The sequence below is a fragment of the Pogona vitticeps genome, chromosome 3, assembly GCF_051106095.1.
Source record: "Pogona vitticeps strain Pit_001003342236 chromosome 3, PviZW2.1, whole genome shotgun sequence".
In the NCBI taxonomy this organism is placed as follows: Eukaryota; Metazoa; Chordata; class Lepidosauria; order Squamata; family Agamidae; genus Pogona; species Pogona vitticeps.
Window position 1 is genome coordinate 142,899,025 of NC_135785.1, and position 20,712 is coordinate 142,919,736.

The 20,712-nt window shown below is 38.5% G+C and overlaps 1 protein-coding gene across 4 annotated transcripts in view; it reads left to right on the plus strand.

The window, feature by feature from the left end:
- PIBF1 (progesterone immunomodulatory binding factor 1) overlaps nt 1-20,712 on the plus strand; it is a 163,740-nt gene that overhangs the window by 15,207 nt on the left and 127,821 nt on the right. For all 4 annotated transcript variants that reach the window (XM_072994730.2, XM_072994729.2, XM_072994733.2 and 1 more), the window contains exons 5-9: nt 441-560; nt 9,573-9,706; nt 12,155-12,263; nt 12,921-13,102; nt 13,824-13,949. In XM_072994730.2, coding sequence (XP_072850831.2) covers nt 441-560; nt 9,573-9,706; nt 12,155-12,263; nt 12,921-13,102; nt 13,824-13,949 — 671 coding nt within the window. The remainder of the gene's footprint in view (nt 1-440; nt 561-9,572; nt 9,707-12,154; nt 12,264-12,920; nt 13,103-13,823; nt 13,950-20,712) is intronic.

Consider the following 20,712-nt stretch of genomic DNA (forward strand, 5'->3'; position numbering starts at 1 on the left):
GTTTTAAGATATAAACAATTCTAGACAGCAAGAAATTTCTAATGATTGACCATATTTCTTTCCTTTCTCTGCCTTCCTTGTCTAATTCAGCTTACATTTATATTATTTTTCAATGGCCAATGTCTATAATCCCTTAATTGCCAAATTGCCCTTTTTTCCTTTTGACAAGAGGATAGGGAGATAAAAAGGTATAAAATGATTGATTGACTGACTGACTGACTGATTGATTGATTGATTGATTGATTGGATTTCTATCCTGCCCATCTAGACCAAAGGTCTACTCTGGGCGGTTTACAAATTTAAAAACAATAAAATCAAAAACATATATTATAGGTCCAGGATGGCAAAGTATAAGAAATTAAGATATTACAAGAGGGAAAGCCTGCCCAAATAGCCAGGATTTAAGTTTATTTATTTATGTGTTTGCCTTGTGTTTTTAGATTAGATTCTATGAAGCAATACATCCTTTAAGAAAAGAGTTAATTGAACTGCAGGTGAAGAAAGAAGCAATGTCTGAAGAACTAAATGACTACAGATCACAGCTGAAAATCCTGATGGAGGTTAGTGTGTCAATATTTCTTTTAAAATGTTGTTTCAAAACAGAAATCCCTTCTGCTTACTCATTAGTATGTATTGGCTTTGTGTGCTACTAGCATGTCACACACCCAGTGGATAATGTGATGAACTAGGAATTGGGAGACATGAGTTCAAATTCCTGCTTTGCTATTGAAACTCCTTTGGGGAGGGGGACTGGTAAGACCACTCCTTAAATAATTTACCTACTTTAAAAATCTTGTAGGATCACAATAAGTTAGTTCCAATTTAATGGCATGAAATGCTCACTGCCATTCGCACTTGTTGAAAAACAGCCCTGACAATTGCTTTGTGTTTGGGTGAGAAATGGTTAACTGGTTTAAAAAAGGACTCAGCTTCTGGGATTTTCCCTTGCTTAGTGTCACTTGTGAATGTTAATGAGCACAAGAATGTATCTTGTAAACCAGTGATCCTCAATCTTGGGCTTCCAGATCTTCTTGGACTTCAGCTTCCAAAAATCCTGGCCAGCAGAGGTGGCGGTGAAGGCTCCTGGGAGTTGTAGTCCAACATCTGGAGGCCCAAGGTTGGGGACCACTGCTGTAGACCATCATAACTGCTGCCATTGGTGTTGTCAACATTCAGACTACCCTTTGCTATGTAAAGCTTCTCATCCTTTTTCTTGCTGGCAGCACAGGCACAATATTGTGCAGCAATATCTGGCCATTTTCTGGCATTTTGAATTGTGGGTACAGGAGCACAATATTACACATTCATAAACCAGAGGTGTTTTGAAGAATTAAATATGGAGAATATTTGTCTTGCGTAGTCCTGTTTCATTTTTTCACATATCAGAAGAAGACAATTGTTACTTATTAATTATATATTATTATTTATAAATAAATAAATAGCCATTTGCTTCTGGATTTAAATTAAACTGTTCCTTCTGGTATTCAAACTTGGGGAAGTCTGGCTTTTTAAAAATTCTTCTTGGTAAATAGACCATGTTCAGAAAGTGAGTTGGATTTTTGAGTTATTCTTGCTGAATGTAATTATAATTCTCCCAAGTTCTGGTGTCACAGAGTTGCTATTTAAGGCTTTCAATTTCCTAATGAGCACAATAAATAAAAAATGTAATAAAAGCAATGAAGGTAGAGTTGTTCTTCGGCTCACTAAGTTCTTATTCATTTATTGAGAAGCTTGATTGAATGTGAGTGTAATCTTTCTTCAGAACATCTTAGCATAGTTTCCTATAAATAAAGCTGCTGCATCAAAATAAACAGAACAGAACAGAAATAAAACAAATAGAGAAATAGTATGTTGCAGCAGAAATAAAAGGTATCATATGACACTTTAAAGGCTACCAAAGTTTTGCACCACAGTGTATCATATGGGATGCATTAATCAGTCACTGAAAATTCATGTGGCTTCTAGTAATTTGATGAAGAGATTGTTGAAATATGAATGAGCATATACTTGAAGTATATGTGCTGTATCTTCAAGAATGGGTTGAGAAACAGCTGTATGTTTAGTGCAGCATAATTGCATGTAGGTTAACTGAGAAATAAATCACATGGAGACTTACTCTTAGTAAGTATTCTTAGGACTGTAGCCATAGAGGGTGATCCTACCTAAGTAAATTGGATGAGAGCCAATTGAGTTGATACTCAGATACCTGAAGGTATGTTGAAGCAAAAGCCGTCCAGTTTTGAGATGTTGGAAGTTATTTTGGAATATATTTTGGTCTGGTTTTTGCTGGCTGTGTTTCCAGGTGGAGGAGCATGGCTCTAGGTTAACTTTATTTGCCAGTTGCTCCATCTTTTCTCCACTACTTTTTTTGTTCTTCAACTGGCAGATCTTAACTGGTAGAAACAGGTTTGCTGATAGGCCTTACTGCTACAGTGGACCCTCTACTTACAGAATTAATCCGTATTGGAATGGTGGCTGCAGGTCAAAAAGTCTGTAGGTCGAGTCTCCATTAACCTACAATGCATTGAAAACCAATTAATCCCGTAACCGGCCTTTTTTGCTCCATTTTTGTTCCATTTTGGGTTTTTTTCTGGTCTGTAGGTCGATTCTCTGGCTGCAAGTCAAACCTAAATTTTGCAGCCAGAGAAGTCTGTAACTCGAAAAGTCTGTAAGTCGAGCCGTCTGTAAGTCGAGGGTCCACTGTAGTAGATTTATCAGATTAGCCAGTTGAAGGACATTCTGCCTGCTCAAGAGTCTAAGGATATGTCATCTGGCAAAATGTCTTCGGACAAAATATGTCTTCGGACAAAAAACGCTGGCTCTATGGCTTGGAAACGGGGATGAGCACTGCCCCCTAGAGTCGAACACGACTGGACAAAAAAAAATTGTCAAGGGGAACCTTTACCTTTACCTTTAAAAGATAATATTAATAATTCCATACTGTCATTTTGATTCCAACATATAGCAAACCTTCCCATAGTTTTCTAGTTATACAGAGCTGGTTTGCTATTCTTTTCTTCTGGGATACTTGGGGATTTAAAAAAAATTACAGCGGAGAATGCAGCTCAGAAAAGTAGAGGGTACCTTTTTTCAGTCAATATGAAATTGGAAGTCTGTAGCTGTGTAGTCACTTATCAGCCTGTCTCTGTCAAACCTGTCTTGTGCTTTGAAAAAAAGCTTTATAATGCCTTAGCATATTGTCATGACAATAATTAGTAGAAGGGGGGAAAGAAGTAAAGAGGTAAAATACAGGGTGTGAGCTCTAAATTTATGACATTCTTCTTCAGGTTAGAGGCTCATGAAAAGTTATAAGTATATATGAATGCTATAAATCCTACCCCTCCCAGAGAAGGAAGGTGTGGCTAAAAACAAGAGAAACTGATTTAGGTGAATTGCAAAAAAGTCACAACACCATCTACTCATTTGGTTTTTGTTCATACATGGTCCATAATAAGACTAAATTCTTTTGAGTAACAGACACAGAAGTGACTGTATTTGAGCCTTTACTACCTCTTAACCACTTGATGTCAGTGTCTACTTAGGAGTTGTTGGACTGTACCTGGAATCTTGAAGCTATTTGTTTTTCTGGGATTAAAAAAAATTATAGTTGAGAATGCTGCTCAGGAAAAGTAGAGGGTGCCATGCCTTTTTTCAGTCCACAAGAAATTGGAATTCTGTAGCTATTAATTTCTTGGAAAAGCTGAAAGTTTAACCTAGTCCTTTCCAAAACTCTAATGAAATGTGTCCTAATTATGTTCACTGTGATTTTTGCTAAGTATACCTCGTGATAACCAACCTTATACTACTGAAGTATCTTTAGATCTATGCTTTCTATTTGTGGAAAGGAGGTACTTGCAAATGTTGGTCTACATAATGCTTTTTATTTTAACAGACTCTCCTGCTTTTAATCCATGCAGGTCTCAGAATTGTCTAAAATTCATTCTGGGCCTTAGAAGATCAATGGGGCCTGGAAAGAGTTCCTTCTTGTCACCCAAGAAGGTAGAAGTAGTAGGGACTGTTTCAGTGCTAGGTTTGGTGTTATCATTTATTTAATTAATCAATGTATCACTTAATGTATCTAAAATAATATATTAACCTTTCCCCATAGGGCCCTATATTCATGACACTTGACCTGACAGGGCAAACAGTGGAGTGGGGACAGAATAGATTTACACAGCTGTTGGGAGAGAATACTAGTCCTGTTCATGATACTGGGTCTTTCAGCTACTGATTTTACTTGACTGGTAGAGGTTTAGTTCTGAGAGAAGGAAGTATTTCTTATGTCCAGAAGAAATACTACTTCAAGAAAATAATTTTGCCTGCCTCTCTAGAATTACCGTCATCTAAAGCAGTGGTTCTTAACCTTTGTTACTCGGATGTTTTTGAACTGCATCTCCCAGAAACCCCAGTCAGGACAGCTGGTGGTGAAGGCTTCTGGGAGTTGCAGTCCAAAACTCCTGAGTAACCCAAGGTTAAGAACCACTGATCTAAAGCACTGGTTCTTAACCTTGGGTTACTCGGGAGTTTTGGACTGCAACTCCCAGAAGTCTTCACCGGTAGTTGTGCTGACTGGGCTTTCTGGGAGTTGCAGTTCAAAAGCATCTGAGTAACAAAGCTTAAGAACCACTGATCTAAAGAACCACCCCTGCTTCTCATTTTCAGATTGGTTACTTTGAATAAGTTGCTAATTGCATATTTAAACATACTTTTTTACACCAAAGCAGCCAATCCACTGCAGAAAGGAGAAAGCCCATAGCACTACAGTATTCTGAATTGCTTTGAAGATTTGTGGTGAGGGTTGGTTTGGCCCCCTAGTTCAAGGCAGGATCACCTGAACACGTAACTTCTTCACTAAACTGTGACCTTTCTCCCTGTAAAATCATTTAGAAAACTAAGGGTTTTTCATGTATTGCAAACTGATCACATTTGTTAAACCTGTTTTGACATGCCAGTATTGTGTCACTTGAATTCACAAAACCTATCTTTTAGAGGAAGTGTATGGGAAATATAAAATAACTAGTTTTTCAGGGTTTAGCCCATCTGCTTGAAGAGTGATTCATCTACTAGACAGGTGGGAAATTGTCTGTACTTAGCTTTAGGAGCGAACAGTGTGCTTTGACATTAGTACATTTTAAAAAAATGCTGATGAGAGTACAGTGGTGCCTCGCACAACGATTGCTTCATACAATGATAAATTCACACAGCGATGGGTTTTTTTGAGGAATTTCCCCCATCGTTTAACGATGTTCTCTATGGGGGAATTTCACTTAACGATGTCCCTTTTTGCTCATTTAAAAGTGTCTTAAAATGTTTGAAACCTGTTTTAAATGCTTGGATTCCATAGTGCACCTTGTGAAACATGTGCAAACTTAATTTGGTTTTGTTCTGAGTCTTCATTAATTTTTGATGATTTTTTTATTTTCCCCATTTAAATCAATTGAATGGACAGTTCAATTCATTTAAATAGGGAAAACAAAAAATCACCAAAAATTAAGGACGACTCAGAACAACACCAAATTAAGTTTGCATAGGGTTCAGGAGGTGGGCTAACAATTGCAAGCATTTAAAACCTGTTCCAAACATTGTAAGACACTTAAAAATGAGTGAAAAGGGACATCGGAAAAGACTTCAAAAGCACTGAAGCCGGCTTCAGTGCTTTTGAAGCTCTTCCGTTTTCGCTCATTTTTAAGGGTCTTACAATGTTTGGAACAGGTTTTAAATGCTTGCAATCGTTAGCCCACCTCCTGAACCCTATGCAAACTTAATTTGGTGTTGTTCTGAGTCGTCCTTAATTTTTGGTGATTTTTTGAATTTTCTCTCAATGGAATGCATTGGACGGAAAGTTCAATACATTCCAATGAGAGGAAATTCAAAAAATCACTAAAAATTAAGGACGACTCTGAACAACATCAAATTAAGTTTGCATAGGTTTCAGGAGGTGGACTAACCATTGCAATCATTTAAAACAGTGTCCAAACATTGTAAGACACTTTTACAGGAGCGAAAAAGGACTTCGCAAAGGCATTGAAATGTATTGAGTCGGCTTCAATACATTCCAATGAAGGAAACATTGTTTCACTCAACGATGTTTCCTATGGGGATTTTCACTGAACGATGGCAATCTGTTCCAATTGGAACGGATTAACCAGTTTTCAATTCATTCCTATGGGAAATGGTGTTTCACAGAACGATGTTTCACACAACGTTGATTTTTTGGGAACCAATTAACATCGTTGTGTGAGGCACCAGTGTATTCTTACTTATCTCCATATGGTGCATACTATATGTAGAAAGTGTATAGAAATTGCAAACTCAAGACTATAGGAAAATGAACATAGGCAGTAGGTTCTCCACAGTAGAATCAGTTTGTGCAGAATCAACATTTTTAGGAAATATGTTTAAATCATCTTGTAGTGGGGTGTCTTTTGAAGTAAACAGAGTTTGTGACACTTGCCCATGCATAGTCTTGGACAGTTCCCAGTCCTGAGGTAACTTTACCGTGGGCCATGAGTCTCTGCTCTCCTTTAACAGTGAGACCAAAAGGTGGTGCTCAGAAGAAGGATGGTTTGAATGCCTACAATGAGGGCAAGGTGTGGGACTGACGAAGTGGCAGCTGCTGGTGGAGGTGCTGCTGGCAAGCTTTCTGCCTCTTTCCAGCGTTGCCTCTGTATTAGCATTGGCTCTGCTCTGGCTGACAATGGGGGCCTCTACACTGTGGCCTGTGATGCTATTTCTGCTAGGGAGCCTCTGGAGCTGCCTTGCCCTTTGGGGGCATAAAGTCTGACAACCCCACCCCCACCCCCAGTAAGGAGTCCTTGCTTGGTCCCAGTTCCCCTCTATCTCTGGGACCTTTTCTCTGTTGTAGGCCTTAGCCGCGTCCTCCTGTGTGTCATCTCAGGCTCTTTCCTCGTTCCCTGGTGAGTCACCCCTGCCTGCATGCTTCTTTCATCCTCGCTCTTCAGCTGGCCCTCTTGCCTCTTCCAAGGCCTCACTTACAGTCCCCAGCTGCAGAGAGGCTCCCTCCTCCTCCTCCCCACTCCATAGGTGTTTTCCTTAGCAGCAGTCTCCTCTCCCTTCTGGAACAGGTGTTCCTGTCCATCTTGGTACCAGCAGGTGCTGCTTCTGAAGGTCTTGCCTGGGTATCTGACATGGTAGCCAACAGCCCATTGGGGTACTAGTAACAACCCCCTCATGCTTAAATGATCAGCTGTAATAATCAGTACTATTCATTTCTTATGTGATCAAAATATTCTCACTTCCTGAAAATTCACGTTTTAATAGTTCTTGGTCTTTATTCATTTGCCTTAATGCTGCTTAGATTGTCAGCCTCTTGATCCAAAAAAAGTTAGTATCCTGCAATAAATCCATATTTCAGATATTTTTGTTGTTTATTTTCTTCCTTGTATTAAAGCCCATAATGCCATGCAGTAGAGTTGAGAGTGCAGAACACTATACAATGCACATTCTCAAAGCCAATTCCACGTTTTTGTTGCTTGTGCATTCTTCATCGTAAGGAAGCTGTGCTGAGCCAGCTCTGGTCTGGTGTGACTGTTCATTCAAACAAGCACTTAAAGATCAGCAAATTTAATAGACAATAGGTCAGCCTCTCTCTACCTGGTTATGCTGGTTGAAGATGATGATGGGATTTGTAGTCAGTACATCCACAGAGTGCTAGATTGAAGAATGCTGGCATAAGCTTTGTTGATTGCAGCCTAATTCATCAGATTCATAACTGATGTGAGCTGGCTGGATATCTCTGTGAGTTAGGTATCTGGCTGCAGAGCCAGAGTTTAGGAGTAATTCCCCAATGTGCTTCCCAGGAGAGCCAGCCTGTGTGGCCTTTGGCAAGCTACACAGTCCCAGTGCACTCCCAGAAGAAAGGAATGGTAAACTGAAATTCTTGCAATCAGTCATCATAACTCAGAATTGACTTGGTGACACAGAATTGTTATTATTATAGTTGATGTGGGAATTTTTGAAAATTGCAGTTTCAAATGTTAGATTGGTGTGCATTTATTCTTTGCATTGAGACTGGCTTATTTGCAGATCATGGTGTATATCGCACTGTAGGATAGGCATATGTGCCAACACCTGATGCTATGAATGATACATGGTCTTGTAACGGTATTGTTGGATACATGAATATTGGTTACATCTAGGTCTGTCTTTATCTACTGCATTCTCTGTGATTGATGGTCAATGATATGTAAACAAATACAGACTTGTGATCTGTTTTACATAGTATGTTATGGTAAGTCTCTAAATGAAAAAAAAAATCAATTCAGTCTCCCTGTTGAGTGTAGTTATATGTACAGTATATATTTAAAATTACATACTTATCCTATTCATACACCAAATTTTTATGGATCTCATGGATGTACAATACTGTTCATGTGCAAAATGGCCACAAAGATGCAATATGCCATTGGAAATTAAAGGAAAACTATTTTCAGTAACTTCATGAAAGATCTTTAAATCATCAGTGTTGAAAGTGAGAAGAGCCATTAGACCTCCACAGTTATCTTTAGGTGAAACAGAGTTAAAATGTTGATGCAGTGGGGTCCAAATACCTATTTTTGACATGTGCAGAAATGTAGGTAAGCCGAGTGGTATTCCATCCTAACACTACACTCTAATAAGGTGTTTAGAAGTTGCTTCTGAATAACGTTTTATCATGTAGCATGAATGGTTGTTGTTCAGTACCTCAGAGGCCCTTTAGGAGTGAGGAAATAATTTTATGGCTCTTTGGCTTGCAATCACGGGTAAAGACAGTGAAGATATTAGTTGCGTATGTCAGAACATTTTTCCTGGGAGCTCTAATTACTTGTTTCCCCTGACATCTAAGCTGATGAAATAATAACAATCAGTGCTAACACAATTCAAGTGTAAGATATATAGCACCTGCAGTATAGGTAGGGAACAATGTATATTAAAAGAACTAGCAATTATAGAGGTTTTGAAAATAATCTGATTTCCACCCCAGTTATTCCATCTAGAATTTGATTCATCCATTTTTAAAATAAATGAGTGACTTTCAGCTATTTCATCCTATTGACAGAACTGCCTCCAACAGGACAGGGCATTTCCTTTATTGTGTGTGAGGGTCCTCTCTTGATCAGATTAGATGTGGCAGGGCTGCAGTGTGGAGGAGAAAGTTCTTTTGTGCAAACAGATGTCCAGCTTCATGATTCTGGAATACATCAAGCATATATCCAGATATAGTCCTTCTGCAGTATGACCACTTGTAAAAAGCACTGTAGGAGAGGTTACTAGTATTCTATCGACTGTTAATATGCTGTCAAGTTGCATCTGAATTATGGCCACCCTAATAGTTGTTTCCAATGTATGTGAGATGCCCCCTCCCAGTGAATTTCTGTGGTTGAGCTCAGCTTTGAATCTGATTTTCCTGTGTACTTGTCTGACATGCTATCCACTAGCTACATGACTCCACTAATAGCAGGTAAATATTGGCCACTGATAGATCTAGTAAAATTTAATTCATACAGGAAGGCAAACAAGAGCATTTCTGAAATGGCATAGTCATTTTTAAGAAATTTAAATACATTTTTCAGAATTATGAAGAAGAGAGAAGAAATCGCTCAGATCTGGAAGTTAGATGTCAGCGTCTAACACTTGAACTAGCTGATACAAAACAAATGATTCATCAAGGTGACTACAGACAGGAGAATTACGATAAAGTAAAAAGGTAGGTATGTTGTAGTGAATTTGAATAGAATGACTTTGGTATTATCTAGCATCATCATAAATTCAATGGCCAAAATCCAGTTGAAGAAAAGTTGTGCATACGACAGCTATGCATACAGCTTCCTTGGAGTATGCACACATCAGTGGCTATGTGATCACTTGCGCAATTGGGAGACCAGGCTCGTGATAGATGACATGAAAAAGAGATGCCAAACTTCATATGATTGGCCTTATATAATTCCATAGGACAAGAAAATTCAGGCCAGTTCTTTCAGTGCAAACTTTCCAAAACCCTAGCTGTTAAAATATAGTAATCCACTAAATCAACTATAGAGAAGTTAAGTTGTGTAATATGCATTTGAGAATAAGCTTTTCTGGTAAAGAAAGCCTTTTATCTTCCCCAGGATATTCAAAAGCCACTGTGTGCATTTATTAATCAAGTAGTTATCTCTGTTGTAACAGATGAATCAATTAAAAATCTTCCTTAACATGTTTGATCAGTGGATTCCAGAGTTGGCTTGTGCTAGTAGTACCATTTTGGGAGGAAAGCGATGACAAACCTAGACGGCATCTTAAAAAGCAGAGACATCACCTTGCCGACAAAGGTCTGCATAGTCAAAGCTATGGTTTTTCCAGTAGCGATGTATGGAAGTGAGAGCTGGGCCATAAAGAGGGCTGACCACCGAAGAATTGATGCTTTTGAATTGTGCTGCTGGAGGAGACTCTTGGGAGTCCCCTGGACTGCAAGGAGAACAAACCTATTCATTCTAAAGGAAATCAACCTTAAGTGCTCACTGGAAGGACAGATCCTGAAGCTGAGGCTCCAATACTTTGGCCATCTCATGAGAAGAGAAGACTCCCTGGAAAAGACCCTGATGTCAGGAAAGTGTGAAGGCAAGAGGAGGACAAAGAACGAGATGGTTGGACAGTGTCCCCGAAGCTACGAACATGAATTTGACCAAATTCCGGGAGGCAGTGGAAGACAGGACGGCCTGGCGTGCTCTGGTCCATGAGGTCATGAAGAGTCAGAAACGACTTAACAACTAAACCACAACAACAATTAATAACATCCTAAAGCAGAGTCCCACTCAGAACACTCCTGATAAGAGAAGTGTGAGACATGTTCTTCCACACCTCAGTCCTCATGATTCCTGGCAGTACAAGCTGTTTGGCAATAAAACAGGCTGTCTTAGAAGATGGTGGCATCTCTTTTGTTAGAGTTTTTAAAGCAAGAAACTTTAAAAGGCCTTTCCAAACTAGTCAGCCAGGTGTTATGGTAGTGGATTCCTGCTTTGGTAGGTAGTTGAACTAGATTTATTTATTACTTAAAATATTTTTACCCTGCTTTTCTCCTATGGCAGCTAGATTGCTTTTGAGTTTCATCCTGGTTAATGGTTTTATGGTTCTGATCTCTTTTCTTTGAAAATTAGTGTAGGAAGATGATGACATATGTTTTTTATCATTTAGATTAGCCTAATTCATTTTGAAACCATCACATGTAAGAATGAACATGCCAGTCAGAGACCTTTGCAGCACTTGTGCTAAACCATTCCTGTGTTACATATGTACAGGGAAATGATATTCATTGGTTCACAGTGTGAAGTAATGTTGAAGCTCAGCATGGGAGAGAATATCAATTATCTTGTTAAGTCCTGACATCATACTTGCTTCAGTTGTCTCAGATTTTTAGTGGATACCATATTTTTCCATTTATAACATGCCCCCATTTATACGGCACCCCCCCCCCATTTTCTAACCCCCAAATTAAGAAAACTTAGCTTTGAGGATTCAGCCCCTGGGCTCAGAATATCGGACATTTTGTCTCTGTTGAATGTTGAGCGTACAGGCTTCAACTCCAAGGAGGTGTGTTCCAGTTGGTTTGTTCAGGATCAGCTGACGTCAGTTCCATAAGATTTGTGATTGGAGAAAGCTAAGTCTCCTAACTATAGAAAGCTCAGCCTTGTGGCAGAAGGAAGCCTGTTTACAGAGGCGTTTATTTATTTATTTATTTATTTATTTATTTATTTATTTATTTATTTATTTATTTATTTATTTGATTTATACCCCGCCCATCTAGGGGGCTTTAGGTATATACTCTAGGTATATGCCCTTTTGTTCTCTCCTCAGCTATCTCAGCTTACGTCCGTATAAAAGACGCCCCTCAATTTTTAGGCTAATGATTTTAGGAAAAAGTAGCGTCTTATAGACGGAAAAATATGGTACTTTGAAGGAATCTAAATATTGCAACTGGAACAAGTTCAAATATTCTTGTGCTTATTAGTGGCCAAGTAAAATTAAGCATAAACTTAATTTGGCCTCTACTAGTAGAAGACCATCTGAAGAGGAGTGCATGTTAGATTTGTATAAAGGAAGGTATTAGTAAGAATTGTGGGCTTAGAACTCAGAATGTTACAGTATCCCTAATCATGGTGTCCTTTTGTTTCAACAGTGAACGTGATTCATTGGAGCATGACTTCTCAGACCTCCGAAGAAAATATGAAATATTGGAGGTCTCTCACAAAGCACTAATCAAAGAAAAAACTGATTTATCAAAAGAGGTAGAATCGTTTGGGGCTTCATTAAAAAAATTACAAAGCTATTGAAATGTGTTTCTTTTGATTGTCCTACATTATCGCTAAAATTTTTGCTTCAGTCATATTTTGTTGTGTAACAATTATGCATTGTTTTGCTGGACTTCTACAGTGTACATCAATCTGGCTCCCTTGTTTATTTTATTTATTTATTTATTTATTTATTTATTCATTTATTTATTTATTTATTTATTGTCATTGTAAGTATATACACAGTATACGCATACAATGAAATTCAAAAAAGGCATTGGGTAGGTCATATAACCAGGTTACAGTATGCTGTAGAATATAGTATGCTGTTTGTAAAGAAAAAGAGATTAACATGGTGGCATCACAGCAAGTGCAATCGAAGAGCAAGAAATAAGTATTAATGCAAACTGAGGTACAGTCAAATGAGCTGTCTCACAACATAAAGGAAGTGGAAAAGTGTAAACTTGCTTCCTGTTTTGTTGGCTTTTTGTTACATCATTGTGAAAGCTGTGTTGAAGAATTGTAAGGACATCTTTAACATAAAATAAAAATTAATGTACAGTATAAATAAAAATCCTGACTTGGGGAAGGTTGTATATGCAGATGGCTTTATTTTTTATCATGCTTCTATTTGTATACCTTTTCAATTTAAAGGTTGCAACTTTACAACAGTCTGTCACCTTGCTCCAAAAAGATAAGGATTACCTTAACCGTCAAAATATGGAGCTCAGTGTTCGTTGTGCTCATGAAGAAGACCGTCTTGAAAGACTTCAGGTTCAGCTAGAGGATGCCAAAAAGGCCAGAGAAGAAATGTATGAAAAATATGTAACATCTAGGTATGTTATTCAGTTTATCTTTTTAATGTCAGTATGAATCACTACATTAGAAGCTTGTTGGGGAAAATTATACTAAATATAATGCTTATGGTCAGTTTAGCAGAAGTAATGAGGCCCACCAACTGGAATCAGATTCTGGTTCAATGTCCTCAGTTTTCAGTTTTTATGGTAACATGCAAAAGTAGAGAAACTGAATAACCATTGGTACTTCTGGATTCACCCAAGTTGAAACTAAGCTTTCTAATCCTTAATTTCTTCTCGTTGAACTTGGAGTATTTATATGCTACATATGATTTGTCCTGATGCTGAATTTATTAAAAACACAGTTTAAAACTATGTGGCATTTCCATTTCTTTCATCTTTCTTCATTAGGAGTGATGTTCCCATAGGCTTATAGATAATCTTTTACCATGTTAGGAGCATTTGTAGAAACCAAGTTACATGAATAGGAAACTGTAAATTCTGAACTCATATTGATTCCTTTGCTAGCAGCTTTTAAGCAGAAATCTGCCTTTTGTTTCAGGAACGGCAAATCTTCCTGTCATCTTAGCTCATGCTCAGGTTGATAATGAATGAGCTAATAAGATTATAGCAAAGGCCTGTAATTTTTGATAAGGACTAGGAAAGCACTGATTCTTTACACAGTCAATAAAGGTCATCAGAATAATTGATTACAAGAATAAGAAAGCATTTTGCCTTATGTTTTAAATTTTTTTTCAAGAGATCATCATAAAGCAGAGTATGAAAACAAACTTCATGATGAATTGGAACAGATAAGACAGAAGACATCCCAAGAAATAGAACAGCTTCGAACAGCGACAAAGGAAATGTATGAGCGTGAAAATAGGTAAGAAAACATTAATTTTACAGGAAATGGTAGTGTCACAATCCCCACGTGGCCCCTGCTTGTTTCACCAAACTAGGAGTTCATGTTACGTGCCCCTCAGCTGCCACCAGTTAATTACGTCAACATTACCTATTATTAATAATCGAGGTCCAGGCCATATGTCATTTTAAAAGAACCAAATAGAAATTGTTTATTGTTACAGATGTTGATAGAATAAGCAATGCTGTTAACTCTTAAACAGACATTCTCCTTTATCCCTCTCAACCACCACTCTCCCGCCAAACTCCAAAACTTTTAATCTCTTCAACTCTAACTCTCTGTCTGACTTCCCCTCCTCCTGCTGAGTCTTATACAGCAGTGGTCCCCAACCTTGGGCCTCCAGATGTTCTTGGACTAAAGCTCCCAGAAACCTTCACCACCACATCTGCTGGCTAGGATTTCTGGAAGTTGAAGTCCAAGAACATCTGGAGGCCCAAGGTTGGGGACCACTGTTATAAAGTATCTCAGGACTCTGACCCTCCAGCACTCCCACTGGTCTATGCAGATAGAATATTCATGACTTGGGTGGATGCTATAGGTAGATATAAATACACAAATACATCAGCAGTCAACTGCAGTGTGGAGCATTCCTCACTTAAAATTCCAGCAACCCCATTTCAGTCGTTCTGTGATTTGGGTTGCTTCCAATAGGACTGAGCGTGCTTAGTGATTATGGAATGTGCCATCATTCCATAATCACTAAGCACGCTCAGTCCTATTGGGGCCATTTGTTTTTCCTTCACTCCTTATAATTTTTCACTTCAGACTGTTCTGCTTCTGCAAATCCCTGAGCCTGCTGATACTTCCATTGTAATATTGTGTTTTTTTGGTGGGGGTTATATGAACTAGCAATCCCATAATTAAAATCATTATTTATATGTATGATTAGGAATGCAAATATGATGAGTCTGTGCTTTATAGTGGTGGTCCCCAATCTTTTTAACACTGTGGACTGGTTGGGGAAGGCACTTGCCCGGGCATTCACCACTCGCATGCATACGTGAAGGAGCAAGGGGCGCTCACACGGGTATGTGCACACTTGTGCACATGCACAAAGGACAGGGGGCACTTGGGGGCACTCGCATGCATGTGCAAAGGGGTTGAGGGGTTCTCACACAGGCGAGAAGGGGCTATGCGGGTGTGTGGGTGTGTGTACGGGGTGGTGGTAGATCTGTCTCTGCGGTCAGGCCCCCTGGTTTATAGTTTTGAAGCAGATTCACATTCTTTTCTCTTTCGCTATGCTAGTATGGAGCTCCCTCCACACTGCTTAAGTAACATCAGAAACATAAGAAGAGCCCTGCTGGATCAGGCCAAGGGCCCCTATAGTCCAGCTTTCTGTATCTCACAGTGGCCCCACCAGATGGCTCTGGGAGCACACGAGACAACTAGATACCTGGCTCCTGATACCACTTCTCTGCATCTGGCATTTGGAGGTACCTTCTTTCTAAGCCTGGAGATTCTACATCCACATCAGTCCTTGTAATCTATGATAGACTTTTCCTCCAGAAATCTGTCCAATCCCCTTTTAAAGGCATCTAAGCCAAATGCCATCACCACATCCTGTGGCAAGGAGTTCCACAGACTAACAACATGCTGGGTCAAGAAATATTTTCTTTTGTGTGTTCTCACTCTCCCAACACTCAATTTGAGTGGATGTATCCTGGTTCTGGTCCAAGCCCAGTCATCATTTTAGTCACTCTCCTCTTCCGGTTCTACTATGGCTTTTTTGAGGTGCGGCAAAGAGAACTGTATGCAGTACTCCAGGTGCAACCTTGCCAGTGTTTTGTACAATAGCATTATAATGTTGGCTGTTTTATTTTCAATCCCCTTTTTAATGATACTTAGCATGGAATCGGCCTTCTTCACTTCTGCTGCACACTACCTTAGCACTTTCATTGAGCTGTCCACCAGCACACCAGGATATCTTTCCTGATCCTTAAACGGACATTCTCCTGTTTGAACCCATCCGCTGATAACTAAAGTTTTGATTTTTTTTTTTTTTTTGGCCCAGTGTGCATTACTTTACAATTTATTATATTGAAACATGTTTGCCATTTTGCCACCCATTCTCTCAGTTTGGAGAGATCCTTCTGGAGCTCTTCTGAATCCCTTCTGGTCTTTACCACCTGGAAAAGTTTCATGTCATCTGCAAACCTGGCCACCTCACTGCTTATTCCTATCTCCAAGTCATTTATGAACAGGTTGAAAAGCACCGGTCCCAGGACAAATCTCTGGGGCACACCGCTTTTCACCTCTCTCCATTGTGAAAATAGTCCATTGACACCTACTCTTTGTTTTCTGGTTCTCAACATATTCTCAGTCCATAAGAGGACCTGCCCTCTTACCCCTGACTGTGGAGTTTTCTCAGCAGCCTTTGGTGAGGGACCACATTAGATGCCTTCTGAAAATCTAGATAGATAATATCCACTGGTTCACCTGCATCTACATGCCTGTTGACTTTTTCAAAGGAGTCTAAACTGTTTGTTCCTTAATAACCCTTGGGTGGATGCCATCTGGGCCCGGTGACCTACTGATCTTCAATTTATCAATTAGGTCTAAAACTTCCTCTCTTTTAACCTGTATCTAATGTAATTCATTAGTCAGGAGGGGCTGTTTGGACAGTGGAATGTGCTCAAAGTCTTTTGTTGTGAAGACAGATGCGAAGAACTCATTGAATTTCTCTGCAATCTCCAAGTCCCCCTTTCCCTCACCTTTCCCTCCCTCACCAACCAGAGAGCCAACTGCTTCTCTGGCATGTTTCCTGCTTCCAACATATTTAAAGAAGCTTTTATTATTCCCCTTTATATTGCAGGCCATACATTCCTCAAAGTCTTTCTTTACCTTTTGTATCATCTTCTTACATTTCTTTTGCCAGAGTTTGTGTTCCTTTTTATTTTCCTCATTTGGGAAGGATTGCCATTTATGGAAGGACACCTCCTTTCCCTTTAAAGCCTCTCTAACTCCGCTTGTTAACCATGCCCACACCCTCTTGGACTTAGCTGAGCCCTTTCTTTGCAGTATACACTTCTGCTGGGCCTCTACTACCATTGTTTTAAACATACACTCTGAAGAGACTGGATTCATTTTACCTTCCCTCAATGTAAGTGGCAGGAACCCTCATTCTTGCTTTTCTATTTTGCTGTCAGAACCTTAGTCTTTAATGTGAGCAAAGCTAAACTTGCACTTTTGCCTAGAATGTAAATATTTCACAAAGGTATAGCATAAAAAGACAAGCACAGTCATGTAATCTACTTTGCACAGCCTTCTGTTCAATGGAAATCAGTGTTGAATCCCTTTCTTACACTGACTCTAGAAATTAAATTTTTACTAGCGCAATGTCTGTTGGATTAGTTCAGTGGCACTGTTGAATGCAGACTCTGAATTCTTGCGCCATTGTTACTTCTCCTGGATGGAAATATGTTATGGCCTTTTTTCACATGATCTCAGTTTTTGATGGTCTAAGACGGAAATACACTTCAGAAGTTGCTATACCATTTAATTTTAGGGGTCTTCTGTTGGAGATGGCATATCATGAGAAGAGATAAAGCATCTGTTAACCTTCTTTGGATGTAACGTTAAGCCATTGTTTTAGCATTATGAGAAGAAGCAGTGATTCTCCAATTTGTGCCTGCCTTATCTGCTGCAGCATTATGAAGGAGCCATAGATATTTCAGTACAGCTTTAGAATAAACGTGACTGTCTATAACATCCTAACCTAGAGAAGCTGTGGTTACGTATGCTTCAGTGGAACAAACCAAATGCAAACCACAGTTTATCAAATTATCTTGTTTCAGCATACCAAAATTGAGATTAATAGTTTAGAGTTTGGATTATATAATGAACTGTGAGACAGTTAAAATGAAATCACTTTCTTATGACTACATCAGAGGAGAAGGGAACCATGTAGGCCCAAGTATTACTGTGGCTTGTTCTTGTAACACTGCAACCAAATATAGCATTAATTGAACAGATAGGTTTCTGTGCAGTAAATTTGAAAAATATATTATTGTTGAGTGAGCAAGACCAAAAATAAATCTTGGACACTGGAACATAAGAGGTCTTTCTGCCAAAAGAATGGTTAGCAAACATTAGTGTGTTCTTAATCTTTAAAACAACTTTCAGTGTTTAATGTATTCTGTAGTTCCATATTATAATTCTTTCTTAGCCTACTTAATTCAGTGAAAAGATGAGAAATAAGCCGTCACTAAGAAATATACCACAATAAGCTAACACAAAGTTTGCTTCCGTAAAAGAATATAAAAAATGTCTGTAATAATGATATTCCTACTTATTATGTATAGATTTCTTCAAGTAGAGACAGTTAATTATAGCAGATAGCAGTGCAGAGAAGACAGGACATGAAAGTAATTTCACATTTTGCATTGTTTTGCACTTAGTTATGAAAGCTGATATAATGTAGGCAAGACGTTATGTAGGATTTGGTATTTATTTCCCTTCTTCTCCTCCTCCTCCTCCTCCACCATCATCTAAATTATATCAACCACTAATTGCATCTCAGAGGTTAACAGAAATCTTACTTCCCATGTATGGACTTGTATTGCATTACATAAAACAGTTTTAAAATCTGTTTGTTTATGGAGCTTTGACAGATGTAAAGCTGTTTGCATGCAATGTGGCCAAGAATATTGGTCTGGAACCAGTTGGCAGAATTTCTATTCCTCATCTTGAAATTATGGTTTATTTACTGCCAAATCCTGAATGTCTTCATGATTTAAAAGAACATTTATGAATAAGAATCTTGAAAACAATGCTTTATTTTTATGCTTGTTGGAACAAAAAGGGTGTGGTGAGGTAGTGAATCATTTATGCTTCCCTTATATTTCTGTTCTTAAACTTGGGGTGTGTGTGTTTCTCCTATCTAAATTATGTCTATCTAAATTTTATGGTGTTCCAAACGATCAGTAGCATCCACATGGACCTGTAAAGTGACTGAATAAAGCTATCATCCTATTCTCTCTTGCATACTCTTTCTGAATGTTTTTATTTATTAATTTAATTTAATTTATACTCCGCCTATCTGGACTACCAGACCACTCTAGGCTTTCTTTCTTTTATTAAGAAAGAGTTTTGACTGAACATACTCCAATGTATATCTGTGTAAATACATTTAGGATCAGAATGTCTGTGATTCTCAAGGTGCAACTACATTGGCAAAACAAACCAGAGTGGTTAGGTTTGCTTTAGGTGATCACTCAAAGACCCTCAGTTGTTTTGGTGCCAGTGTCCACACTGAGCTCTCAGTCCAGTGTGGTTTGATCCATACCCAGATCCCTCCTTCTCTTGATACCACCCTCCTGCTGATCATTGGTTCTCCTTGTATGGCCTGCCATTAAGCTGATTGTTGCACGGGAATATGGGAAAATGAACAGCTTTCCAAATTGTCCATACACATACAGACTTCCACATACTGTGGAAACATTGTAGGCTGCTGGAGTTTGTCAGAGCTGTTTTGATTTTATATAGATTTTTATCCTTTTTTCATGCATACAGAGGTGATCTAGTATTATACTGATGTAGCAATGTAGTGATAAGGTGACATCACTAGACTCGATAGTTTTTTAAAAATAAACAAAATGTACTTTGGGGTGGCTAATGAGAAAGATGGTGGGTGCGGGTGTTCCTACTATCCGAAACACCATGCCCCAACTTACTACGTAACCAGAAACCCAGCAGAAGTCATGCTCCCCAGTTCTTTTATAGTACAAAACAAACAATCACACAGGCAAACACAATTTGAATCATTGCAGTTAGAAGAAAGTAGAAGCCTCCAACAGCATGGGAAGGAAGTGGAGATTGGAAGGAAAACAGGATGGGATGATTCACATTGACCTTTATATTGTATGATCATTGAAAAGTACTTTGAATTCACCCATGCCAATTCCATAGCAGATTGCAAAGTATTTTCCAGTGTAGTTGCGCACTCATTGTCTTTCTTGTATTCTTTCTCAACACAATGCTTTTCTAGATGCACACTTTAAAAATGCTGTGGGCTACATCCCACAGCATATTTTTAGTGTTGATCAAAACAGACTCATGGAAATGAAAAGGATTTGTTAAGTGAACACTGGTGTCTCTCTGATTTTTAGTGAGTCTACTTAGTTGGAACTAAAATTGGATTTGTGTGGATCACCTCTTAAGTAGATTAAGAATCAAGTTGGATATGCGACTATAAAATCAGCCACATGCCTGAAAACACACCTGACTGTGTTGGAGCAAATGTTTTTAAATTTGCATTTTGTGACTGCTTCGGTTTTCAAAACTAGAATTATTTAAATTGATTTTTCCCCAGAATGAAAGGACCACTTTTTTGTATCTTTTGTATCCTATTACTATTTTTAACATTTTAATTTAAAAAAAAAATCCTTCCTGCTATTTTCTAGTTGCAGTTGCTTACTGGCTTCACTTTTGGATCTAGTTCTGCCATCATCATATTTGACTGATGAATAGATGCCATTATGTTCAGTCAAAAAAATAAAAATAAAAAATCTCTTAAAAAAGGGAACTGGAAAATAAGTATAGGAGCCATGGAAACCTTTACTTTCTCAGCATGACAGTCATAACAAATCAAAAACTCTTTTCACTTTGTAGTATATTATTAATGCAATATTGTATATAGTTGAATTACATTTTGAGATGGCTTGTAATTCTATGCTGCTTCTCAGTGTAAGGCACAAGCTGCAGGTGGGCTACCAGCCACTGACTC